We start from the raw sequence: 27,167 nt of genomic DNA, 5'->3' as shown, positions 1-27,167 counted from the left end.
TGTATCTTTTTTTTGCATGTACAGTAAGCTCCCCCTAGTGGTGGCTGCAGGCAGACAAAATTATATAACTATGGCTGTCAATGCTGGAGCTTTGTGTATTAGAAAAACAAGACAAAATTGCAAGTGTTTTTAGATTTTGCATTGTATAAAAAGCATCAGCAATTGTTTAGCATTTTCTTTCCTTTTTTTGACGTCAATGATAAATTCCAAACGGCCGCGAGATTAAGAACCGTATCCGTACTGTAGTAAATCTATACACTCCGGCTGTTCGTTGTTGCAGGTGACAAAATTACAGCAGAGAGGGTCGTTTGCCAAGTATTTTTAATGACAATTATAAAAAGATGGAGAACATCTCATTTTGAGACTACTCATTAAACAATATCTGGTTTCCATTAGAATTTTGAAGAGACAATAGAATTTTGCACTACAAAATAGAGGCTCCGCCACTGTAAACTCTCCACATGCATCCTCAACTTTTACCGCTGTAACGTGGGCGCGTTCAAGCACTGACTACAGCCGCAGATCCAGAGCCCATCTAATGACCTGAACTAACAGGAACATAAAGGTGCTACAAGTTCAGATCATCGCGCTCAGTGAGGCTGCGTGTGATATTCCAGTCCAGGTGCTGTCCAACTTCAGTACCGTGGGTCCGTTCAGCGAAAATCATGGCATGTTCAAGTTTGCACATTATTCACACTAGACTGGCCCATTCAAATCAATGAAAAAAACAAAAACTGACAGCACATGGATACCATACGCGTGCAGTCCGTTTTTCAAGGATGGTTGTCTAGACCGGGCGTGCATTCAGTATCTTTCATGGACGAGATGCTGATGCCTCACAATGTAGTTACAGAAAAAGCGTCAGAATTTTCACAGACAGAACTCGGACGGGTTTCATATTCCTCGTCTGAAAAGGGCACAATACGGCCGCTAAGAAGCGCCCAAATTACGTCCGTCTGATTGAAGCATAAAGCCGTATCTAAATCTCATAAGGTAGCTGCAACACTCAGGATAATTCAGCCTTTACCAAACAAAAAAAAAAAACACACAGTTTCCATTCTCATATCTGTTTGGTAACACTGCCACCTCCACACCAGATGCCGCCATTGTACGGTCAGAGCCGCTACTTTCAATGACGCCGTTTATGGATTCTCTTTGGACCCATAACCATTTCCTAACAGGCAAAATCCTTAAAGGCGTTGTCTGGAGTTAGAAAAACATGGCTGCTTTATTTAAGAAAAAAATAATAATAACTGCGCCACCAGTCTATGGTACTACAGCTGAGTTGCAATACCAGACAACCCATGGATAGGGGCGATGCTGTTTTTGGTAAAAAATAAAATAAAAACTTGCCATCATTTTTCTAATCCTGGCCAACCCCTTTATAAAATGGCTGGCTCCCCCTATGTGTAGGCGCCATTACATGCAACCAGTAGTCATACTTTTCGGCATTTTAGAGAAGGACCTTCTTATAGGGTTTCGGCAAAAGAGACAAAATGTAAATGTCTGACCAACACAACCAAGTCAAAAACAATCCCGCCAGGTCGAACAATCACTGAAAATATCAACGTTCCTCATTCCAGATTTGGGAGCAAAAAAAATAAATAAAAATATTTAAAAAAAAAAAAAAATTATGGAGATGGGGAATAAATCAAGAAATTATACATAGCAAACGTATGTGTACAAAAAAAATATATAATATATATTTATATACTTAATTACAGAAAAGAAAAGTCAAATTTATTGAATGAAAAACTAGAAGTTATTAAAAATTAGCAATACACAGAAAATATACACAAACAGCAGCAATTCTATATAGTGACTTACAAATGAGGAAGACGGCGCCCCGGAGAGGAGGCCGCGTGTAATGGCTTGTTCGTCAAAGAAAAAGGGGGAAACACAGACGGTATTTTACTGTACAAACTACAAACACAAATTCAGTTGGGGTTAATCTTAATTTTCTTTTTTAGTTTTTTTTTCCTTTAAATAAAAAAAATAAAAAAACAAAACAAAAAATAAAAGATGCCCGAGTACAGGGTGTAGGGGGTCTTTTCAGTGGTTGATTTTTAAATATTAGTGTTTTTTTTTTTTCTCTTTACATGCATCTGCTTCCTGTTTGTGGAGTTCACTGGCCGGGCCCACATTTTTTCATTTTTTTTCACTTTTTTTAATTTTTTTTTGCACAGTCTGTGGCCGGCAGTGAAAGTCAATTGCAACTGTAGAAAGTGAAATATAAAGCGAGGACATGAAACACTGGCCCTGGAAGTTTGTGATTGCCGTTTTTTTTTTTTTTTTTAACACATGGAGATTGTCACATTTATTCCTAAATTGCCATTTTCCGCAAAGAGCTGCGCAATGCTTGTGTCAAACACGAGGCAGTCGCTGTTCATGATGGCGGTCGCAATGCCCTCGTGAATAGAGCGAGGAGTGGCTTCCCAAGTCAATCGTCGCCGGTGACCGTTCAACTCCAGGCGGTAAGCAAAGTTCTCGGCTTGCTTCCGCGTGCCTATTAGCTGTACAATAGCAAAGAACTGTTGGTGACCATCGTATTTTTCCTGTTTCTCCAAAACCAGCATGAAGTGAAAGCCAAAACAGGACTGCATCATGACCCAGTCCACAGCCCCGGGAAGGTTAATGTCTGTGGCAAGAAACACAATATCCTCTCCTTGTAACGTCGTGATGGATTTATGCTGATGCATAAGATGTGGCATGACGGCATCCAAGGAACCCTGCCATTTGCAGGACGCGCCGGGGCAGGGGCACGAGTACGGTCGAAATTCGCACAGCTCTTCGTGGTCGGCTTTCTCCGTGTGCGGCAAGGTTACCTCGCAACCTGACGAGGCGTATTTGCAGGGGAAGAGGACAGAGTTGGCAACTTTTTCCATTGCCAGGTTGCGGATGGAGCCCAAGGGCCCTCTGCAGGTTGGGCAACATGTGAGCTTGGGCCGACAGTTGCTGCACACGAGGTGTCCGCTCTGACATTGAAGAATAGGTGGCAGAACATAGTCAAAGCATACGGGGCATTCGAAGAGACTCGCCAAGTCATTGTTTGAAGCCGTTGTTCCGGTCAGGGCTGGCACCCGCTGGGATGGTGGACACTTTGAAGTACCAGTCGGGATGGCTGCGGCAGTCTGACGGCTCATTTCTGCAAGGAAAAAAAACGGAAAAAGTTACTTTTCAGAAACACGAGACCAACAGGAAGAACGACCAAAGCCTTCAATACACAAAGTGGTCTGTGCAGCCCTGATCAGCAACCTCCGGCACTCCAGCTGTTCTGAAACTACAACCCCCAGAATCCTCCTTTCACTATAATAAGTCTTAAAAGAACAGCCGGGCAAGTGTGCACGCTGGGAGTTGTAGTTTCACAGCCACTGGAGTACCAAAGGTTGCTGAATCCTGGGCCAGGGGTTGCAGCAGGCTGGTGAGAATGGAGCAAGCCGTCACACAGCCGCCATGTTTCCTGACATAGGACGGGATGCCAACACTACACACAGGAGCAGAGGCGACTGTGGAGCAAAGATCTGCAACTGTTGTCAAACTACAATTCCTTTGACTCGGAGCACGGTGGGAGTTGTAGTTTCACAAGGGCTGCGGAGCCACACATTGCAGAGCACATCCTCTGGGATATAAAGAGCAGTCAGCAGTTCTATACAGGACGAGTGTGAGGTTTTTTTTGCACCTGAGTAAGATTCAGCAAATCTGCACAACACAGGAAAAATCGTCCCCGTTCTCAGAATAACGGTGGGTGACCTCTGCCGGGAATTTGCCTCTGGGCATAGGGTGCACATGGCTGGTGCTGCACGTGCAGGTGGGGTGCAATGTGTTTGCGGCTCTGTTCCGTGCTGGTCGCTGTCAGCCGCGTCTCCTTGCTCCTCCGACAGGAGATCAGTCACACGAAGCTCGGCTCTGGGAAGGCATTCCTTACGTCAGACTAAACCAAGGTCAATTCCTAGTCCAAAGCAACAACCTTTAAGTGCAAAGTTGACAAACAAGTCTAAAAACACCCACGCAGTATGCAGACACCGGCCTGGTGCCGCCCGCGCGCCCCTGCAGGGCTGTTCATACCGTACTAGGTGGGCTGCACGTCTGGGTAACATGCAAGGAGACTTCCACACAACCCCCCAGCTTCAGCTGATGACATCACTAGGGAGACTCGTCCGGGAAGCTGCGCCCATTAACAAAATACAAGCTAGGTTTTCTCCACATCTCACTTTTTCCCTTGGAAAGGCTCCCAATGTGTGCACTGAGGACATCCACGAGGTGCACCGAGCCAGGCGTGAAGCAGCGGGGCGTCCATCAGACGCACAATGAGACCACGCTATCAAGTACCTGCAACTGAATCACTACAACTCCACCAATCCTGCAGAACGATGAGCACGGAGCTCTGCCCCATCGACATCCAGAGGACCATCAGCCTCAGGAGCTGAAATCCTCCTGTGCACCTGTAGGGATCGGCCGTCGCCCCGTGGTTACGCTGCACGATTGCTCTACTCCACTCTCTGTGTCTGAACGAGCGGCGCGCTGAGATGCGACCAGTTTGATCACACAGGATACAACATGGCCACAATGTTACCACTGACCACACGCTGTTCATGTCAGACTCTGATGACAGTGGATATAACATGACCATTATGTTACCCACTGACCCCACGCATTTCATGTCAGATACTAGGAAGCTCCCAGTCTGATGACACAACATAATCGTACCCACTGAGCCCACGCATTTCATGTCAGACTCAAGCAGGCGCCCAGCCTGATGACAGAGGACATAACATGGCCATAGTGTTATCACTGAGCCCACGCATTTCATGTCAGACTCAAGCAGGCGCCCAGCCTGATGACAGAGGACACAACATGGCCATAGTGTTATCACTGGTCACACAGGGTACATGGCCATAGTGTCACAGGCGCTCGGGGGAGGCTCCAGAATTGCACTAGATCAGAAGAGTCATCCTCCAATGCAAGAGACAGACAAGGGCCCACAGCATCCCCAGGGGCCCCACATTACAGGACCCCCGCCTGCAGAGCTGTCACTGCCGGGAGGCGTCCCATGCAGGTCGGTGCGTTACCTTTGCGTTTCCGCGGGTCACTCCCGGACAGGCAGGTGAAGAGCACCCCTTTCCACGAGTAGAGCACTTTGCTGTGGGTGGCTTTGCCAGTCATGGGTCGGCCGGTTCATAGCGGAGCCCCCTCCTCCCCTGGTGAAGCCTGAGCAGTTGTCACAGGCCGGGCGGAGGGCTGAGGTAAGGCGTCAGAAATAGCCCTGCGGCCGCCCATGCCCCGTCCGGGCTCCGATCACATTCCAGCACTCCCTCCCCCGCCACCGCACTGCAGCCGGGACCGGGCTCCCGCACACCGACGACTCCTCCTTCCAAGGTGCCTTCCCAGGACTCTCGCTGCAGCTCGGCTCCAAGCACCGACCACACCCGCAGCAGACCCGGCGCGCATGCGCCGTATCCTCCCCACTCCGCCTAGCCCCTCCCCGGCTTCTGCTATCAGCTCACTAGTCGCCGGCAGGAGAGGCTTAACCCCTCCTCCTGGAGAGCAATAGCTGCACCGAGCGCCAGAGGGCAGCACCTCCACTAACTCGCATCAGCACCCACTCATCTGATGAGGACATTTAAAGGGGAAGCCCGCCTTCACGGCTGACAGCTCAGACTCCACTGAACTACTCAAGGGCAGTGTGGACCCATGCACAATAACCTCCAGGTGTCTACAGGTTGCTTTGGCATCTGTACCACCCAGTGTGCGCTCGGCTAGAGTATCCCCATGCCAAATTACTGTCAGATCAGAACTAGAGCTACTCTAATTCTGTTCCATACATCTGCAGGGGTCCTGGTCCTGGTCCTGCTGCTGCCATAGGGACCCTACAACGCATCTGTATTGGATCCGTTAGAAATCAGAAAGGGCGATTTACACAGGTCTATGATCCGGTAAACGCCAGCACTTTCAGGTGCTTTTACCGAGCCCCGACAAATGCTCGGCTATTTTCAGCGGTCCCATAGAAGTGACTGGAGGGTGGTCACAGTCACTTTGGAGGCCCCGTGCTATAGATAGGTGCAGGTTCCAGAGGTGGGACCTGAGATTGGTATCATATTGCTAGGATAAGTCACCAGTGTCAGATCTCTAAGGGCTCCTGCCCATGACCTGCCGCATCTCCCCTGACCCGAACTGACTGCGCCATAGGACGGCTAGTTTCACATTAATATTTCTTATCTCTGGCAGGGAGCAGCCTGCCGGAGTCTTAAAAATGCCTGATCAGTCAGAAAAATGCATTGAAATGCCGGATCAGTCTTTCCAGTGTCATCCGGCAAAACAGATCCGGCATTTATTTTTTTTTACCTTTTTTTCGGTCCGCGCATGCGCAGAACGGTAGGACGGATCCGGCAAATCTTCAGTTTTTTGGGCCGGAGATAAAACCGTAGCATGCTGCGGTTTTATCTTTTGCCTGATCAGTCAAAATGACTGAACTGAAGACATCCTGAACGGATTACTCTCTACTCAGAATGCATGAGGATAAAACTGATCAGTTCTTTTCCGTAATTGAGCCCATTTGACGGAACTCCGTGCCGGAAAAAATAAAAACGCTAGTGTGAAAGTACCCTAATAAGTCAGTTCCTATCTGATCGTGGGTCTATTGTATTGTACTCATAGCGTACACAGCAATAGCCCTACGATCAGACCATAATAAATTACTATGATATAGTCACTTTGGGTCAGGGGAGCCCACGGTGGGCCGGGAGATGCAGGCGATACAGGGACTGTTTCCCGGGCTGATCATGGTCACGTACACAAGTCCTAACCTGGTGCCCTTCTTTTCAGCAAAAGATTCCAGGGCAACTCTTCTGCCATCCAAGATGGCCGCACTGCTTTTTAGACTAAGGCTACTTTCATACTGTATATCAGAGGTCCAAGGCACGCTCTGCTGGCCAACCCAAGAACCGGGCTGGACAACCAGGATGTGCCTGGGACCACTGATGTGCAGTACGCACCAGGGAGCGCGGATCTGCAGCGGATGATGAGCCTTATGTTCGTTCTTCGGTGACATACAGCGACGATGAGCGCTCTGTGTAATTCAAAGCCGATCAACTTGATGTATCACCGACTGGCATTCATTAGCAGTAGAAAATCTTCCAGTATAAATGGGCCCTAAGGACTGGTGCACGCAGCGTGGTATGAATGTCGTCAGGATTGTTACTCCGATTATCACACGCAGCCAATCCAAAGAATAACTGGAAACCCCCAATGTCCACAGCACTGATGAAGACACGGGCAGTATGCTCCACCGACAGTACAATGAGGAGAATCACATGTACAAGCTGACGGAAAAAAAAAAAATATATAAAAATCGGGAATCACACTTCCATTTCTTGGGACGCTGGCCGTAAATTTCCTATTTTTACAGATCATCCAGGAATTTACTGACGATCAGCAACCCTGTCTGTGATCCTGCGTCTGCTATAGAGCCATGGCATACTTGTCCACGTGCCACCAGCTGGACACGAAACGCTCCATCCGATGTAGTTTATGGAGGCACTCTCCCCTAAACGGTGCACAAAGGGACTCTGTATTCTGCCGTTGGAGGGTACGAGCCCTGAAGTTTTCCTCCAGCACCCAAGAGCTAGATAAGGGGTATATCACCTCACAAACACGACCAACCAAAGGAACAGCCCCCCTGGGTTACATGTGGTGGGTTTTGGTACAATGGATCAGATCACTGAAGAGAAGGACTTGAATCCCACTGTGATCAGATCCTAGAAAAGACCCCGCCACCGGTAAAAGCAGGTTCGATCTGCCAGAGACTGATCTATAAGACATCGACCGATGTGGGGGCTTCATACAGCACAGATGTCCTACAGAATCAGAACTGCACCACCATAGCAGCTTGTCAGGATCACGACGACAGACCCCGGGCTCGAGCACACGACCGGCGGCTGTTTTGCAGTCCACACGGATGCGGAACAAAAGGTCTGGCCCCCGAACAGAACCGCGTCCTATCCTCGTGTGTAAGGCCTATTGCACACGACCGTATGGCTTTTTCAGTGTTTTGCGATCCGTTTTTCACGGATCCGTTGTTCCGTTTTTTGTTTCCGTTGTGTTTCCGTTTCTGTTCCGTTTTTCCGTATGGCATATACAGTATACAGTAATTACATAGATAAAATTGGGCTGGGCATAACATTTTCAATAGATGGTTCAGCAAAAAACGGAACGGAAACGGAAGACATACGGATGCATTTCCGTATGTGTTCCGTTTTTTTGCGGACCCATTGACTTGAATGGAGCCACGGACTGTGATTTGCGGGCAATAATAGGACATGTTCTATGTTAAAACGGAACGGAAAAACGGAAATACGGAAACGGAATGCATATGGAGTACATTCCGTTTTTTTTGCGGACCCATTGAAATGAATGGTTCCGTATACGGAACGCAAAAAACGTCCAGTAAACGGGAAAAAAAAACGTCCGTGTGCAATAGGCCTAAAGCGGACAAGAATAGGACATGTTCTATAATTTTGCGGAGGGCATAGAACGGACATGCAGACAGCGCACAGAGCGCTCTTTTTGAAAACCCATAGAAATGAATGGGTCTGTGTTCAATCTTTAAATAATGTGGATCGGACATGGACTAAACACAGTTGTGTGCCCGAGGCCTAAGATCTCAGCTGCCACCGCTTGTCATATTAGATGGACAAGACGCCCTGAACTAGGTAACTCACAATGACACTGACCCACCATGCTCTCTCTAGCATTCATAGGGTTAACACACAAATATACGTAACGCTTCTCCTAAGGTCGTGGAATCGTTTAGAACACAATGCGGCTCTTATTAATGTGACATTTTAATATCCACAGGACGGAGCGTAGAAAAGTGCAGTTATCAGAATGTACAAACACGACATAGAAATACAATGCACAAACTAATTGTTTGAAAATAAAAGGATTAAAAAAAGAACTTAATACGTTACAAGACGGTAGAAGTCGGAATTGCCGGGGGTAGCATAAAAGTCGGCCCAATCATCACACGAGAAATGACAAGGACTAAGGCTACATGCACAAAAAAGTCTGTTAAAAACGGACATTTAAGAACATTTATTTTACTAATCCATTTCTGAGAAACGGACGTTAAAAATTGACCCATTCAAGAGTCTGTCAGTGAAAAACGGACAAGATAGAACATGTTCTGTTTTTTGACGTCCGTTTTTCACCGACAGTCAAAAAAACTGCCGTGTGAATAACCCCGTAGACGACCATTGGTCTCAAAACAGACGTGTGATGGCCGATAAAGTGTACATCGCTGTCATGTGCATGTAGCCCGAGGCCTCGTGATGGATTTGCTCCTGATGCGTTCAGTGAAACTCGCACCATTTTGCAAGCAAGTTCAGTCAGTTTTGTCTGCGATTGCGTTCAGTTGTTTCAGTGCGGGTGCAATGCGTTTTGATGCGTTTTTCACGCACGTGCTAAAAAACAATGTTTACAAACAACATCTCTTAGCAACCATCAGTGAAAAACGCATCGCACCCGCACTTGCTTCCGGATGCAATGCGACCCATTCACTTCTACGGGGCCAGGGCTGCGTGAAAAACGCAGAATATAGAACATGCTGCGAATTTCACGCAAACGCAGAACTGATGCGTGAAAAACAGCGCTCATGTACACAGATCCATTGAAATTAATTGGTCAGGATTCAGTGCGGGTGCTATGCGTTCACGTCACGCATTGCACCCGCACGGAAAACTCGCTCGTGTGAAAGGGGCCTTAGGAATTTTTGTGAACAGCAAACTAAGGGCTCTTTCACACGAACATTCTTTTGCGTTCCGTATATGGAACCATTCATTTCAATGGTTCTGCAAAAAAAAACAAAAAAAACTGAATGTACTCCGTATGCATTCCGTTTCATATTTCCGTTCAAAGATAGAACATGTCCTATTATTGCCCGCAAATCACGTTCCGTGGCTCCATTAAAGTCAATGGGTCCGCAAAAAAACAAAAACAGAAAACACATACGGAAATGCATCCGTATGTCTTCCGTTTTTGCGGAACCATCTATTGAAAATTTTATGCCCAGCCCAATTTTTTCTATGTAATTACTGTATACTGTATATGCCATACGGAAAAACTGAACAGAAACTTAAACAAAAAAAATTTAACAACGGATCCGTGAAAAACATCAAAAGGGGCATAGATGCCCGTGATGAGAACATAGTCCTGCCACTTTACAAATCACTAGTCAGACCACACATGGAGGACTGTGTACAGTTCTGGGCTCATGTGAACAAGGCAGACATAGCAGAGCTGGAGAGGGTTCAGAGGAGGGCAACTAAATAATAACTGGAATGGGGGGACTACAGTACCCTGAAAGATTATCAGACGACTGAGGGGAGATCTAATAACTAGTTCCCCTTCTCATCTGCCGCATCATGACAACCGCTGTAGGTGCTGTCTCACCTACTGTACCCCATCGTGGCAGCCGCTGTAGGTGCCGTCTCATCTGCCCCACATCTGTAGGTGATGGGAGAGTTGCGGGCAGCCCCATCAACACAGTCGGCTCCCCGTCAGGTCCCGGTGGTTCTGTGCACAGCAAGCTGAGGGAGAAAGCGAAAGTAAAAGTCTCCTCAGCATCAGTGTGCAGATTGGACCCAGTTCTCATTGGATCCCTGAAAATAAGCCATAGTGTGTTTTTTTGAGGAAAAATAAATATAAGACAGTGTCTTATTTTCGGGGAAACACTGGTATGTATAACTATATCAGGGGTCAGTACAGAGATCACTCCCATCATCTATTTTTCCCCAGGACTGTGACTGTGACGAGGGGACATCCTCTGCGTCTGGAGGAAAGAAGGTTTGTACACAAACATAGAAGAGGATTCTTTATGGTAAGAGCAGTGAGACTATGGAGCTCTCTGCCTGAGGAGGTGGTGATGGGGAGTACAATAAAGGGCTTCTGTCACCCCACTAAACTTTTTTTTTTGGGGTACTTATAATCCCTATACTGCCATATTTCTATACATTATGTTATTAATCATTTTCGTTCTGTAAATGAGGCAAAAAACGTACTTTTATAATATGCTAATTACCTGTCTACCAGCAAGTAGGGCGTCTAGTTGCTGGTAGCAGCCGCAAAAAACCACCCCCTCCTCCTGTTGATTGACAGGGCCAGCCGCGATCTCCTCCTCTGGCTGGTCCTGTCTGCATTTCAAAAATTGTGCGTCTGTCTTGATTCGGCGCAGGCGCTCTGAGAGAAGGAGGCTCGCCTCCTCAGCACTCCCTCAGTGCGCCTGCGCCGATGACGTCTTCTCTTTTGGTAACGTCATCGGCGCAGGCGCACTGAGGGAGTTCTGAGTAGGCGAGCCTCCTTCTCTCAGAGCGAATCAAGACAGACGCGCGATTTTTGAAATGCAAACAGGACCAGCCGGAGGAGGAGATCGCGGCTGGCCCTGTCAATCAACAGGAGGAGGGGGCGGTTTTTTGCGGCTGCTACCAGCAAGTAGACGCCCTACTTGCTGGTAGAAAGGTAATTTGCATATTATAAAAGTACGTTTTTTGCCTTATCTACAGAACGAAAATGATTAATAACAATGTATAGATATATCGCAGGATAGGAATTATAAGTACCCCAAAAAAAAGGAATTTAGTGGGGTGACAGAAGCCCTTTAAAACAGTCCAGGAGGGGCCTGGATGTATTTCTGGAGTGTAATAATATTACAGGCTATAGCTACTAGAGAGCGGATCCAGGGAGTTCGGGCTCATGCACACGACCGTTGTTTTGCATTCCATTTTTCACGGATCCGTTGTTCCATATCTGAGTGTTGTTATTTCTCTGATTTAAGTCCTTTTCCGTTATTCCACAAAACATATCCGTATGCGATCTGTTTTTTGCGGATCGGAAACGGAAACAGTAACTTATTAATCACCAAACACATGAGCAACATTGGCTTGGTATAGCATTTCTACAGTATGGATCCGCAAAATACGGATGTGTTCTGTGTGCGTTCCATATTTTTTGCGGACCCATTGACTTGAATGGGGCCTTGGACCGTGATTTGCGGACAATAATAGGACATGCAGTACTTTTTTGCGGAACAGAAATGGAATGCACAAGGAGTACCTTCCGTTGTTTTTGCGGACCCATTAAAGTGAATGGTTCCGCATATGGTCCGCAAAAAAAAACACGGAATGGAAGCGGAAAGAAAATTCGTTTGTGTGCATGAGCCCCTATTCCGATGCCTGATTGGAGTCAGGAAGGAATTTTCTTCCCCTAAAATGAGAAAAATTGGCTTCTACCTCTTTTTTTTGCCTTCCTCTGGATCAACTTGCAGGATAACAGGCCGAACTGGATGGACGGAGGGATTTTTTCATCCTCATAAACTATGTTACAATTTGCTAAAGGGACAAACACCTCATGCGTTATTCACTCAGTCGTGCCTCATGCACACAAACGTATTTTCTTTGTGTCCGTTTTTTTTTTGTTGCGGACCGTATGCGGAACCATTAATTTCAATGGGTCCGCAAAAAACACAGAAGGTACTCCATGTGCATTCCGTTTCCATATTTCCGTTCCGTAAGAAAATAGAACATGTCCTATTATTGTCCGCATTGCGTACAAGGATAGGGCTGTTCAATTAGGGGCCAGCTGTTCCGTTCAGCAAAATACGGAATGCACATGGACGTTATCCGTATATTTTGCGGATCGCAAAATACATACGGTCATATCCATGAGGCCTCAGTGTTCGGTCAGTGATTTCCATCAGTGATTCTGAGCCAAAACCAGGTGAGGCTCTAAACCAGGGGTGCACAACGTTTCCTGGTTGGGGGCCACATTGCCAGACTGAACCAATGACGAGGGCCGAAATTAAAATTTTAAGGTGTATTAACAACTGAAATATTGTACTTATGGCATATTGAACACACATTATATACCATTAATGTCTAGTTACACTTCCAGGACTCCCATCTAATGGGAGAAATACTGTATATGAAAAATACATGTGAGCAGCCACAAGACATAGGCATACATGTCTGTTACCAGATGGTTGGGGGCCACACAGAATGGTATCAAGGGCCGCATGTGGCCCCCGGGCCGCAGGTTGTGCACCCCTGCTCTAAACACAGAACAGGAGCAGAGAGGCTGATGCTTTTTCCTATATTGTGCTAGCAGCACGACCACCACTGATGGATTGCAGGGTGGTCTGTAACCATGGAAACAAGCAATGTATAATGTGATGGAAAAATGAATCCAGCCAGCAAAGGAGGCAATATGGAGAATCACAATACATTAGTAAGTGGCTTGTTTCAACTTTCTCTACATGATAAATGCAACTTACTGAAGTGAGACGACCCCTTTAAATCCGTGGCATGTCAGTTTATTCTGTGGATATCAACCTTTGCAATGCGTGCTAAGTCCACTGCAGAAAATCCACCCGGTATGGCCGTACCCTTAAAGCGCCACCGACAAGTGGCTCAAGGCTCAGGGATGATCTGTACATAGAGATGCAATATTCTATGACAGCCATAACCCCCTCCTCATATGGGGCCTGGGGGTGGATGGGAACAATTAGCACTGGCAGATAGTTAGTAGTGCTGCATGCAAAACTTAGCATCGACAAGCCCTGCACATAATGACTCATTCACACGTCAGTGTTTGGTCAGTGATTGTGAGCCATAGGCCTCATGCACACGAACGTTGTTTTAGTCCGCATTCAAGCCGCAGTTTTTGCGGCTTGGATGCGGACCCATTCACATCAATGGGGCCGCAAAAGATGCCGACAGCACGCCGTGCGCATCCGTTGCTCCATTCCGTGGTCTGCAAAAAAATATATAACCTGTCCTATTCTTGTCCGTTATGCGGACAAGAATAGGCAGTTATATTAATGGCTGTCCATGCCGTTCCGCAAATTGCGGAATGCACACGGACGCCATCCGTGTTTTGCGGATCTGGAATTTGCAGACTGCAAAACACACAACAGTCGTGTGCATGTAGCCATAGCCAGATACGGCTCTAAACACAAAACAGGAGCAGATCTTTCCCTTATACCTAATGTCTGTGGAGGCTCCAATTCTGGTTTTAGCTCAAAATCACTGACGTATGAATAAGGCCTCATGCACACGACCGTTGTGTTCCGTGTCCGTTGTTCCGTTTTCTGCGGACCCATTGACTTTCAATGGGTCCGTTGAAAACTCGGAAAATGCACCATTTGTCATCCGCGTCCGTGATCCGTGTTTCCAGTCAGTCAAAAAAATATGACCTGTCCTATTTTTTTCACGGACAACGGTTCGCGGACCCATTTAAGTCAATGGGTCAGTGAAAAAAACACAGAGGCACACAAGATTGTCATCCGCGTCCGTGTCCGTTTTTTTTCTATCATTTTAAAGGCAAACTTGACAGATTTTTTTTTTCACTTCATGTCTGGTGATCCTTTAAAAAAAAATAAAAAATCAAGGAAGACACACGGAAACGGATCACGGAACAACGGAACCCGGTTTTGCGGACCGTGAAAAAAATAAATAAAAATGTTGTGTGCATGAGGCCTAAGGCTACATGCACACGACCGTATGTGTTTTGCGATCCGCAAAAAAAACTAAAATAGATAACATCCGTTTTTTTTTTCTTTGCGGATCCATTGTAACAATGCCTAAAACGGACAAGAATATAACATGTTCTATTTTTTTTTGCGGGGCTACGGAACGGACATCTATGTAAATGCAGCTTAAGAAGGTCTGCCGATTCCACCACTAACCCCCCCCTTTCTCGGAGAGAAGCTCCTTGGTATGCTAGTGGACTTTAAAGACCAAGTTTTATGAGGTCAACTCAACAAGATTTTGACACAAAACCTCTCCACTAGGATATATTTTCTTCTGGGCATCATCGCAACTTCATACTACCTCCATCCATCCCGTTATGTTCTGAACATGTGCATATCAAACATGGAGGTGTTCGGCCCCTTGCAGACGAGTGTGTGTCACGCTGCGAGTCCACAGCGCAGCTCCCGGCCTGACCTCCAGTTCTGGAATGTATATGATAACACTGGCAACGTTATGTCAGTGTCATCTAATACAATCCAGACCTGTAAGGGTTATATAGCATCATAAAATCAATATAATGCTATGTGACCCCGTCAGTGCTGGGAGGTCAGGCCAGGAGCTGCGCTGTGGACTCGCAGCGTGACACACGCTCGTCTGAAAGGGGCCTAAGGCTAGGTCTACATGACGACATTTGTCGCGCGACATTTTGTTGCACCAATGTCGCGCGACAATTTTTATAATGGCAGTCTATGGTGTCGCACTGCAACATGCAACATGCTGCGACTGCGACGCAACAGTCGCAGAAAAATCCATCTCGAATGGATTTTCTGCGACTGTTGCGTCGCAGTCGCAGCATGTTGCAGTGCGACACCATAGACTGCCATTATAAAAATTGTTGCGCGACAAAGGTCGTCGTGTAGACCTAGCCTTAGAGGCAGTACTTTGAGAGTTCCTTAGTTACTACATCGTACAGAGCCCTGATTGAAGTGACGTTAACACAGGTCCAACCTGAGGAAGCACACGGCCAAAATATGTATTAGGCCCAGTATTTCTTTGTTAAATGCTCATCTGTATGGGTTTTTAATACATGCCCCTTCTATAGGTGAAGCTATCCTCACAGCCTGACCTTTCCAATGGCTCCACTATGTTTTGGGGATAAGACCTGGAGGATTTTATGGCTGAACATAAGAAGGTCACCACAAAGCCAATAAAGGTGATGTGAGAATGGTTAGGTAGGAAGGCAGGGGTCCAGGGGTGGCAGTAACTCCAGCCTCAGTTTATTCTGGGATTATCTGCATCATCATTCTAGGGGGTCACACACACAAGAGAAGCAATCATAGGATGCGGACGGAGAGAACAGCAGACGATCCTCTATACAGCATCACCTGATATTCGGCACAATGACTCCCAGCATCCACAGAAAACATTACTGCATCTGTAAAGTTCACGCCAATCTCATGACGTTGCAGGTATTCACTATGGCAGTCCCTCCATTACTAGATCAGAGAGAGGACATCATGGGGCACGGCGGTATCCCTAAACAGACTCCTGTCATAGCTGCCTGGATAGTAAATGTGCGGACGCGGAGAAGCTCCTTGATGAATAATGGCTGAACCCTATGCGAAGTGACCCTCGCTGAAATGTCCAGAGGTTTAAAGATAAAAGCCCCCTTCCCCCACGCTGGTGCACAAGTATTCATCTACTCACTGGACATCTGTCCCTCTGGTCAGTTAATACCTTCTGAAGGTTGCCTCATCTGCAAAACCTGAGACACTTCCTTTGAATAAGGGTTCACCTATAGTGTTTCCCGCCCCATAGACCCACCACAAGTGCAACTCCTTAGCTCGTTATGTAAATGTGCACTCCTTAATGAAGCCTGGGCTCCATCGTGCCACCAAAGACCACTGGCTGAGCTACCTGCAGGACACACGATCCAGGGTGTGTGAAGACGCGGGGCGGTATAGCGCTATACAGTGCAATGCAAGCTCTCCTCCTGTCCTTCACTGCGGTAAGGGCCTTGTGTAGATGCTGTAACCCTACGGTTACCTGCTGATATCTGTCCTTAGGTCTCCTTTATCACATTTGTATCCTACCCCTCTCCCTACCAGGTCACTTACAGATTAACTCCTTAAGGTCATATATAGCCCTAAAACATTAGCTCATCCCAGGAAAAAAAAAAAAAACACACAATGAAAAATATAAAATAAAAAATAAAACTTTGTCCTTAAAAGCAGTTGTCCAGGAATACACTTCCCACTGCTTCACTCCGGCTCCCTGCCTCTCTACACGAGGCTTCTGGTTACAACACGTCAACCTCTGCAGCCAATGACTGGCCTCAGCAGTTACCTCTCCCCAAGTGGCATGTCACTGCTGGATCAGGTGCCCCTGAGGCCTACCATTGGCTGATGCAGCTGGGCACGTGACCAAGTCCGGGCAGGAAGTTTACATACGGGGACCAGTTTTTGCGGCTTGGATGCGGACCTATTCACTTCAATGAGGCCGCAAAATATGCAGACAGCATGTGTGCGGTCCGCATCTGTTGCTCCGTTCAATGGTCCGCAAAAACAATATAACCTGTCCTATTCTTGTCCGTTTTGCAGACAATAGGCAGTTATATCAATGGCTGTCCGTGCCGTTCTGCAAATTGCGGAACGCACACGGACGCCATCCACGTTTTGCGGATCGCAAAACACACAACGGTCGTGTACATGAGGCGCAAGGGCGCAGTTGTGTGATTTTTCAGGCCAAAAAAAGGAAAAAAAAATTCCCATTTTTGTAGGCCATATAGTGCATTTTTGTATGCCTATTTTTATTTTATTTAATTTTAAACAGGAAAGTAGGTAACCCTTCCCACCCCATAACGTTACTTCCGGTATAGAACAGTATGGGGAAAATACGCAGAGAAGGAATGCCAAAATACGCAGAGAAGGAAAGCCATCACACTGCGTTTGTCTCTCATTTTATATTTCCAATGGACTTCAATGCAACTTGAAAAGTTTATTTGCAACACTTTTAGGCATGAAAAAAAAAAAACTTCTAAAAACACCAGATTTAACATGTCTGCACCTAGAATGTGTTAAAAAAAAAAAAAAAGAAAAGTTGAATGGGTCTCGATCCGTCCCGGCCGCCGCCCGTGCATTGTGGACCGCAAATTGCCTAAGGGGGTGAAAGGGATGCGGCATAAGGCGCACTGTTTTGCGCTAAAATTGCACAATTCTGGTGTAAAATTCTGTCAAAGTAAGGCAGCCAACAGTTAACCTTGCACCACATTTATCATCCAGCCTTAGCCCCTGTGATAAGTCTGGTGCAGAATAGACGGCCTAAGCTTATGTCATCTACAGGCTTAGTAAATCTGAGACACTGAATATTTTACTTTTATTTCTTTGTAATGGCATTTTAAGACCGTTCCCTGACATTTCTTTAAATTGCTGCATGTGCAGTCTTTTTTTTCATGAACCGTCCCATAGAAGTCCTGAAATCTGCAGCGTTTAGCAAAAAGAATGAGCACTTAAGAAATCTCATCCACAGCATAAACGGACCTATGGTGTGGATCTTAAAAGGGGTCGTCTCACTTCAGTAAGTTGCATTTATCATGTAGAGAAAGTTAAAGGGGTTGTCTGGGTTCAGAGCTGAACCCGTACATACCCATAATTTCACCCAGGCAGCCCCCCTGAGGCTAGCATTGGGGTCTTTCATTTACAATAACACACTGCCAGGCGGAGGCTTCTGCCTGGCAGTGTGTTCGGTGACGTCACCGGGCTCACTGCTGGGCGGAAGCCTCCGCCTGGTAGCCCCATGGAAAGCCCGATTCATTACCGGAACCCCAGAAAATGCCTTTGCCCTGTGCAATTTGGCGCAGGGCAAAGGAGAGCATAGGAGCATGAACTGCTCCGATGCTCAAGTCAGAAGGGCTGCCTGGGTGAAAATGGGGATATGTCCGGGTACAGCTCTGAACCCCAACAACCCCTTTGATACAAGCCACTTACTAATGTATTGTTATTCTCCATATTGCCTCCCTTGCTGTCTGGATTCATTTTTCCATCACATTATACACTACTCGTATCCATGGTTACAGACCACCCTGCAATCCATCCATGATGGTCGTGCTAGCACAATATGGGAAAAAGCACTAGCCTATGTGCGCTCCCATGGTCCTGGTCACCAGAGAGGCTGACGCTTTTTCCTAGTGTGCAAGCACGACCACCACTGATGGATTGCAGGGTGGTCTGTAACAATGGAAATGAGCAAGGTAAAATATGATGGAAAAATGAATCCAGCCAGCAAAGGAAGCAATAACAATACATTAGTAAGTGGCTTGTTTTAACTTTCTCTACATGATCAATGCAACTTACTGAAGTGAGACGACCCCTTTAAATCCTTGGCATGCCACTGATGCCAGTTTATTCTGTGGATATCAACCTTTGCAATGCGGGCTAAGTCCACTGCAGAAAATCCACCCGGTATGGCCGTACCCCTAAAGCGCCACAGACAAGTGGCTCAAGGATGATCTGTACACAGAGATGCAATATTCTATGACAGCCATAACCCCCTCCTCATATGGGGCCTGGGGGTGGATGGGAACAATTAGCACTGGCAGATAGTTAGTAGTGCTGCATGCAAAATGTAGCATCGACAAGCCCTGCACATAATGCCTCATTCACACGTCAGTGTTTGGTCAGTGATTTCCATCAATGATTGCGAGTAGTGTTGAGCAAACTTGTGTTTTAAGTTCGGCGTCTAAAGTTCTTGTTCAGGTTATCGAAGTATCCCGTTATGGATTCTAAATTCCGTTATGGTCCATGGTAGCGGAATCCATAACGGGATACTTCGATGACCCGAACTTTAGACGCCGAACTTAAAACACAAGTTCGCTCAACACTAATTGTGAGCAAAAACCAGGTGCGTCTCTAAACACAGAACAGGTGCAGATCTTTCCCTTATACCTTGTGTCTGTGGAGGCCGCATCCTGGTTTTGGCTCACAATCACTGATGGAAATCACTGATCAAACACTGACGTGTGAATGAGGCTTAAATCCTCTGCTCACCTGGGATGTCCCCAGAAGTGATGAGCGAAGTTTACAAAAATTTGATTCGGCTGCATCGCCGAATTTCACAAAGCAATTCGCTTTGTGACGAATTACTTCGTCACGAAGCGCATTTCTTTGTGAGTAGCGGGCGCAATAACTGGGAACGGCGATTGTGCTGCCCCCCATCATTTAATCCCTCAGATGCCGCATTCATCACTGATCATGGCATCAGAGATTAAAAATGGAGGGTTTTCAAGGGTTAATCAGTAAAAAAAAAAAAAAAGTGCGCGATGAAGTCATCACACTGCCCGGCATGGTGACAGCATACATCACCGCACACGTGATTTTGCGCAGGATCTTCAATCAAGATGGCCACTTTGTGCTCAAATGGATGAGGCGAGTGTTTTAACGCCATTTCAGAGAAAAATACATTCGCGGCAAATTGAATTTTTCTGTCCACTTCGGATACCTTGATTCGCTCAATTGTAGTTCTTAACTTCGAACTTGGGTGAAAAGACTCTGGAATATAATACACTATATTGGCCAGTCCATAGAAATGTGCTGCTGGCTTCCCATTACTTGGAGCTTGTATTTACTGTGTATACCGATGTGCAGAGACTGGGTCAGATGATGCACTGTGCACAGTGTGAACATGTCGCAAGATTGCCCCACACCAAAACTGTAATCAAGCAAATCCCCAGAGAAGTGATGATGCAAGCGAAGAAGAAAAGCTGCCGAGCAGCAGTGTTCATGTTGTGGTAGCCGGGCCACAGGATAGTGGAGGTTGTTCTCAGCTTCCCAGCCTACAGTTCCCCTCAGATAGTGTCAAGGGTTAAACTGACCATACTAATTAGATCAGGGGTCAGCAACCTCTGACACTTCAGTGTTGTTAAACTACAACTCCCAACATGATGCATTCACTTCTGAGGCCTCTTTCACACTTGCGTTGTTGGGATCCGGCATGCACTTCCGTTGCCGGAGGTGCCTGCCGGATCCGGAAAAACGCAAGTGTACTGAAAGCATTTGAAGACGGAACCGTCTTCCAAATGCTTTCAGCGTTACTATGGCACCCAGGACGCTATTAAAGTCCTGGTTGCCATAGTAGGAGCGGGGGAGCAGTATACTTACAGTCCGTGCGGCTCCCGGGGCGCTCCAGAATGACGTCAGAGCGCCCCATGCGCATGGATGACGTGATCCATGTGATCACGTGATCCATGCGCTTGGGGCGCCCTGACGTCACTCTGGAGCGCCCGGGGAGCCGCACAGACGGTAAGTACACTGCTCCCCCGCTCCCCGCTACACTTACCATGGCTGTCAGGACTTTAGCGTCCCGGCAGCCATGGTAACCATTCAGAAAAAGCTAAATGTCGGCTCCGGCAATGCGCCGAAACGACGTTTAGCTTAAGGCCGGATCCGGATCAATGCCTTCCAATGGGCATTAATTCCGGATCCGGCCTTGCGGCAAGTGTTCCGGATTTTTGGCCGGAGCAAAAAGCGCAGCATGCTGCGGTATTTTCTCCGGCCAACAAACGTTCCGTACCGGAACTGAAGACATCCTGATGCATCCTGAACGGATTACTCTCCATTCAGAATGCATTAGGATAATCCTGATCAGGATTCTTCCGGCATAGAGCCCCGACGACGGAACTCTATGCCGGAAGACAAGAACGCAGGTGTGAAAGAGCCCTAAAGGAGTTTCGAGAAGTCAAGAAAGTCTGCATGCTGGGAATTGTAGCTCCACAACAGCCTGCGTGCCCGAGGTTGCCAAACCCTGCATAGTCTGGCGAGCCTGGCACTTCGGGTGAACCAGCCGACCATCTACCACGTATGGGGGACCTCCTCGTAGGGGGGACCTCCTGAGTGTCCCCTGACAATGTTAGAGGGGAAATTTAATCAGGCAATTGGATTTCTACATGCCCAATCCCTTTTGTTCTCGCACATATAAGCCGTGTGGCAGCGGCTAACCCCCTCCATTCAGAATAGATGTATATTTAGGGGGTGTAGGGAAAAACAGCTATGTGTACGGCCTGCCTTAACCATAAGCCCTCGGCTTACACAACAATTGTGCCAACATCTGACATATATACACTGACAACATGTACACGACTGTAGTTTTGATCCCCGTCCAATCCTTGTTTTTTTGTGGACTGCATGCGAACCCATTAGTTTCTTTGGGTCCACAAAAAATGTCACCTGTGTCCTGTCTGCACATTACAGAACATGTCCTATTCTTGTTAGGCCTATTGCACACGGACGTTTTTTTTTCCCGTTTACTGGACGTTTTTTGCGTTCCGTATACGGTCCGTATACGGAACCATTCATTTCAATGGGTCCGCAAAAAAAACGGAATGTACTCCGTATGCATTCCGTTTCCGTATTTCGGTTCCGTTTTAACATAGAACATGTCCTATTATTGCCCGCAAATCACAGTCCGTGGCTCCATTCAAGTCAATGGGTCCGCAAAAAAACGGAACACATACGGAAATGCATCCGTATGTCTTCCGTTTCCGTTCTTTGCTGAACCATCTATTGAAAATGTTATGCCCAGCCCAATTTTATCTATGTAATTACTGTATACTGTATATGCCATACGGAAAAACGGAACGGAAAAACGGAACAGAAACGGAAACACAACGGAAACGAACGGATCCGTGAAAAACGGATCGCAAAACACTGAAAAAGCCATACGGTCGTGTGCAATAGGCCTTAGTTGTAAGGCCAAGAACAGCCAGTTCTAGTAGAAAAACACGTCATGGACACGGCCGGTATCCATATTTTACAGATATACGATTTGCAGACAGCAAAATAGATACGGCCGTGTGCATGAGGCCTAAGTGTCAACAGACTGATTGAGAATGGCTCTGGTCACCGTCTGTAGTCCGACTACTATTAGCGGAAGAAACAAACCTGCAGTATACGGCACTGGTGTCCATCCTATCAACCTCCAGCAGTTGCAAAACTATAACTCCCTACATGGTCAGACTGCTGGGAGTTGTAGTTTCACAAGAGTTGGAGACTTACCATATACTGTAGGACAGTAAGCAGACAGCGACCACTTGTCCGTACTCCATGCCGTTTGCGGCACTGGGTGGTGTAATGCATCCCGTCACACTGCCGAAGACAGGCCAAGTGTGCAAACACGGATGGGAGCGATTACATGAGATTTACAGGAGTTTCCAGATTAGGCTACTTTCCCACTCGCGTTTTGGTGCGGATCCGTCATGTCTCTGCACAGACGGATCCGTTCAGATAATACAACCGTCTGTATCCGTTCAGAACAGATCCGTTTGTATTGTCTGTAACATAGCCAAGACGGATCCGTCCTGAACACAATTGAAAGTCAAATGGAGGACGGATCCGTTTTCTATTGTGCCAGATTGTGTCATAGAAAACGGATCCGGCCCCATTGACTTACATGGTGTGTCAGAACGGATCCGTTTACTTTCATTAGACGGACTTGCAGCGTTTTGGTGTCCGCCTCCAAAGCGGAATAGAGACTGATAGGAGGCAAACTTATGCATTCTGAGCTGATCCTTTTCCATTCAGAATGCATTAGGGGAAAACTGATCCATTTTGGACCGCTTGTGAGAGCCCTGAACGGATCTCACAAACGGAAAGCCAAAACGCCAGCATGAAAGTAGCCCAAGAATACACACTATGGGCAAGGAAGATGAAAACTGAAAATCATTTCCTTATTATTTAACCTCTGTGCCATCATAAGGAACCTTATGGGCAGCACGGTGGCTCAGTGGTTAGCACTAGTGCCTGGCAGCTCTGGGGTCATCCGACCATGGACAACATCTGCATTGAGTTTGTATGGATTTCCTCCGGGTTCTCCGGTTTCCTCCCACACTCCAAGGACAGACTGATAGGGACCTTAGATTGTGAGCCCCATTGGGGACAGTTGGATGCTAATGTCTGTAAAGCGCTGCGGAATATAGTAGCACTATATAAGTGTATAAAATAAATAAATAAATAAACCTGAGTAGGCCTTTCCAAAACTTACGACTAAGACATTCAGGAGGTGGCTCTGTAACTGAGCACCAAAAGGTGTTATCAGTGCATAATACATTATGAATGACGGATGTCAGGGGTAGTAGTACATACACACTGCATCCTCCGTGTATGTGTCACCTCCACATACAATGCTATGTGGCCGTACAGAATACAATAGTGTAACACACCCTGCAGCATGCTCGGGGATTGATTTTCCACATACAGGACAAACCCTCTATCTATAGATCCAGCGAACGAGTGACATGTGTCACTTCAAGCCTCGCTGTTTCCAGCTTTTTCCACTCAATACACAGGAGCATCAGGGGCCTCATCACGTGACAGCCGAGAAACAGGATTACTTTCTGGGTCATAGGTTTAGATCCACTGACCTATAACTTTCCATATCTATTAGGCTTTGTTCACATTTGCATCAGGCATTTTGTTCCACCATAGAAACAGAAAAGCAAACCGGGGATGAATCAGTCACATGACAGACCCTATGGACTATAATAAAGGGGGCTCGTCGGGTTTACCGCCATGGTGTGGGTCAATCTATGTGCTGCGCTATTCTGCCTGCCATCTTTGAAGGAATATGTGACGCGGACGTGGAGGAAGCCTTCCGCAGACTTCTCCCTGATCTCATGTACCATCCTGCGTCCTCTGCTCTGCTAGCTTCAGTACCTTGGTCATCTCCTCCAGAGGTAGTTAAAGATTCAGCTCATCTGACCACAGCTCTGCCTTAACAAACATGCAAAAAAAAAAATATAAAAAAAAAAAAATCAGCGTGAGCAGGAAGAAATCGGATATCACCACGGCAATTTAGCAAGTCATTCAAGGCAAAACACGTGAACAGCCAGGCATGAAGACACAATGACCAGGCCCCGTCCTTCGCCTGCAGAGGTTAGACCCAGAAGCCGCATGCTGGGAACAATAGATATGTCACGGAAGACCCCCGCCCCCACACTGCAAGACCCCTGCACAAATACAGCTAGGCCTCGCCGTGTTGGCACAGATATTATTTTCCGTACATTGCAAAATGAAAAAAAAAACAAAAAACACACAAGTCAAATGAAAGCCCGTACATGAGAGCGGATGACAAGATCAGCCCCCGGCACGCTCTCACATCCACGCTCCGAAAATAAAATTAGATCAAACAAGGATCCTCGCAGTCGATGCAAAACGCGTGGATCTGCCAGCAGATAAATATATTCATGCAAATTCACATCAGCTCTGCAAATTAGACTGACTGTAATCACCATCCTACCGAAGCCGTAACAGTCTATACAGGAAGGCAATACTGCATCCCGTTATATAGCATGGGAAGGCTCAACACACAATGCAGAAGGTGCTGGTCCAAAACCCACGGTAAACACAATAACACAAGCCGGACCCTGTATCAGACACGTGACGCACAAACATCTGCACCGCTCATGGACTATTGCATGCCCCCCTTTTCTCTTTATAAGGGTCTACATAAGGTGTGAGGAGCAAGGAGAAAACAAATTACTGAGGTGCTGGTCCACACATCGCCTGCTGCGACCACCTAGTGCCACCATAGTCCACTGGGTAATAAGAATCATGGGTACATTACCACCCTAAAGAGGGACCCCCAACTCACAGTGTATACACACACATCCAATAATAACACACCAACTAGAAACATGCTACGCGCCCCAACGTCCGGCTCAAGGGGGAGCGCCCCAACGTCCGGCGCGCCAGGCTCAAGGGGGAGCGCCCCAACGTCCGGCGCGCCAGGCTCAAGGGGGAGCGCCCCAACGTCCGGCTCAAGGGGGAGCGCCCCAACGTCCGGCTCAAGGGGGAGCGCCCCAACGTCCGGCTCAAGGGGGAGCGCCCCAACGTCCGGCTCAAGGGGGAGCGCCCCAACGTCCGGCTCAAGGGGGAGCGCCCCAACGTCCGGCTCAAGGGGGAGCGCCCCAACGTCCGGCTCAAGGGGGAGCGCCCCAACGTCCGGCTCAAGGGGGAGCGCCCCAACGTCCGGCTCAAGGGGGAGCGCCCCAACGTCCGGCGCGCCAGGCTCAAGGGGGAGCGCCCCAACGTCCGGCTCGCCAGGCTCAAGGGGGAGCGCATGAAAATGTGTTCTGCAGATCAGAGAGAAGAGAAATTGCAACACAATTGATGCACCCCAAATGCATTAAAGGGGTATCCCGGTCATAAACAATCACCTAACTAGTGAACAAGGGATAACGACTAGACCAGTGGGGGTCTGACTGCTGATCACCAGTCCAGGGGTCCCGGCGAGCGGTGGCGTGTGCACGACGCCAGTCCATTCAGAGCTTATGACACTGACGGACATAGCGGGTACTGTACCGCCATTGTACCGATACACGGGGCACCCGCTTGGGTGATCAGTGGGGGTTCCATCGCTCCGACCCCCATGACCTATAAAGCAGATCATAAATAAGATTTCATAACCATCACCTTATTGTTTTATCAATGGATATTATTGTCGCTCGTTATTCATCATCACTATGGAAACACTAACGAAAGCGTAAAATGAGTGAAAGCTCTGTGGTAATGAATGGGAAGACTGTGATAAACACATCCAGGACACAATACACACCATGCAGAGGAGCAGATCGCAGAGGTGCTGATTCTAAGTGCATTACACCGCAGGCGGCCGGCTCCTGGGCAGCTCCAGGCCCGTGAGGACGGATTAGAGGGGAGGTGGGGTGAGCCCGGGCGGATTAGGCCGCAGCCTCAGCACAGACAATAACTCCTAGGAAGACAATGCGGCTGCCGGTACCGGGAGGAGGGGATAAGGAGGGGGAGGGGAGAAGAGAGGAGGAGGGAGGGGGGGGTCACAGTTACCACAGCGAGACCCGTACGTCCTTCCTTCACAGGACCTATCACCAGGACAACGCCGCCCCTCCAATGCCCGGCACTCACCTCTGCTCTGCCCCAGCCGCGCTGCTGTAGGGTGAACGCCCGGTCTCTCCTCCTCCTCCCCCCCTCTTGGACGAGCTGCCGTTACCGTGCCCAAAGCGCGCCTCCGCCCTCAGAGAAAGACACTGCGGAGGGGAGCGGGCGCGTCCACAGCGGCTACGTCACGGCTGTCACTCAACGTGGACGCGCACGTAAAGCCGGGCATAGACTAGCCGGCAGCCCCGCCCACTCCAGTGTGGACACGCCCACCGAGCGATTCGTCTCTGTTCGTGCTGCTTTTCCCGCTTTTTTCCACAGAGGTCTTCGCCTGAGCTGTCTGCTGAACGTGGGGGGTGTGAGGCCTGTCTCCTCAGGGTGGAGCAGAATTAACCAAACTGGCATGGGTCCTGCTGTCAGAGGTTGACCAGGGCTCGCTGAACTACGGCTTTTTTCAGCCAGAGAGGTGAAGAATTGATTGGAAGGACAGACATGTGGAGAATATGCGTGGTATTGGAGTTATAGGGATGCCAAACGGTGACTTCAAAGTCAGAATTTCTGCCACATTGAGGTTGTGTGACGGTCTGGGCACCAGCTTCATAGGTTGTGTGGCGTCCTAGGCCCGAAGCCTTAAAGGGATTGTCCATAATTAGAAAAACATGGCAGCTTTCTTCCAAAAACAGCACCACACCTGTCTATTGGTGGTGTCTGGTGTTGCGGCTCAGCTCCCTTGAAGTAAATGGGG

General features: G+C 47.7%; 1 protein-coding gene across 4 annotated transcripts; it reads right to left on the bottom strand.

The window, feature by feature from the left end:
• Window positions 1–783: 783 nt before the first annotated feature.
• On the bottom strand, window positions 784–26,591 carry SIAH1 (siah E3 ubiquitin protein ligase 1). 4 transcript variants are annotated; one of them, XM_040409552.1, is made up of 3 exons: window positions 26,450–26,571; window positions 10,447–10,583; window positions 784–3,145 (listed from the first exon to the last, which is right to left on the bottom strand). In XM_040409552.1, the coding sequence occupies exons 2-3, from the start codon at window positions 10,532–10,534 to the stop codon at window positions 2,295–2,297; spliced, it is 939 nt and encodes a 312-aa protein (XP_040265486.1). In that variant the 5' UTR covers window positions 10,535–10,583; window positions 26,450–26,571; the 3' UTR covers window positions 784–2,294. The 4 variants fall into 4 exon arrangements, with proteins under 4 accessions (XP_040265486.1, XP_040265483.1, XP_040265487.1 ...); XM_040409549.1 differs by lacking the exons at window positions 10,447–10,583; window positions 26,450–26,571 and adding exons at window positions 3,680–3,949; window positions 5,070–5,463; XM_040409553.1 differs by lacking the exon at window positions 10,447–10,583 and having other exon boundaries at window positions 26,450–26,591.
• Between the last annotated feature and the right edge of the window lie 576 nt (window positions 26,592–27,167).

Source organism: Bufo bufo, chromosome 10 (genome assembly GCF_905171765.1).
Source record: "Bufo bufo chromosome 10, aBufBuf1.1, whole genome shotgun sequence".
NCBI lineage: Eukaryota > Metazoa > Chordata > Amphibia > Anura > Bufonidae > Bufo > Bufo bufo.
This window is presented reverse-complemented; position numbering and strand designations above follow the sequence as displayed.

Coding starts and splice junctions, on each gene's coding strand:
- SIAH1 (XM_040409549.1), bottom strand. CDS start 3,788: ATGTGCACCCTATGCCCAGAGGCAAATTCCCGGCAGAGGTCACCCACC. Junction 3,146..3,679: donor ATTTGCTGAATCTTACTCAG/GTGCAAAAAAAA, acceptor TTTTCCTTGCAG/AAATGAGCCGTCAGACTGCC.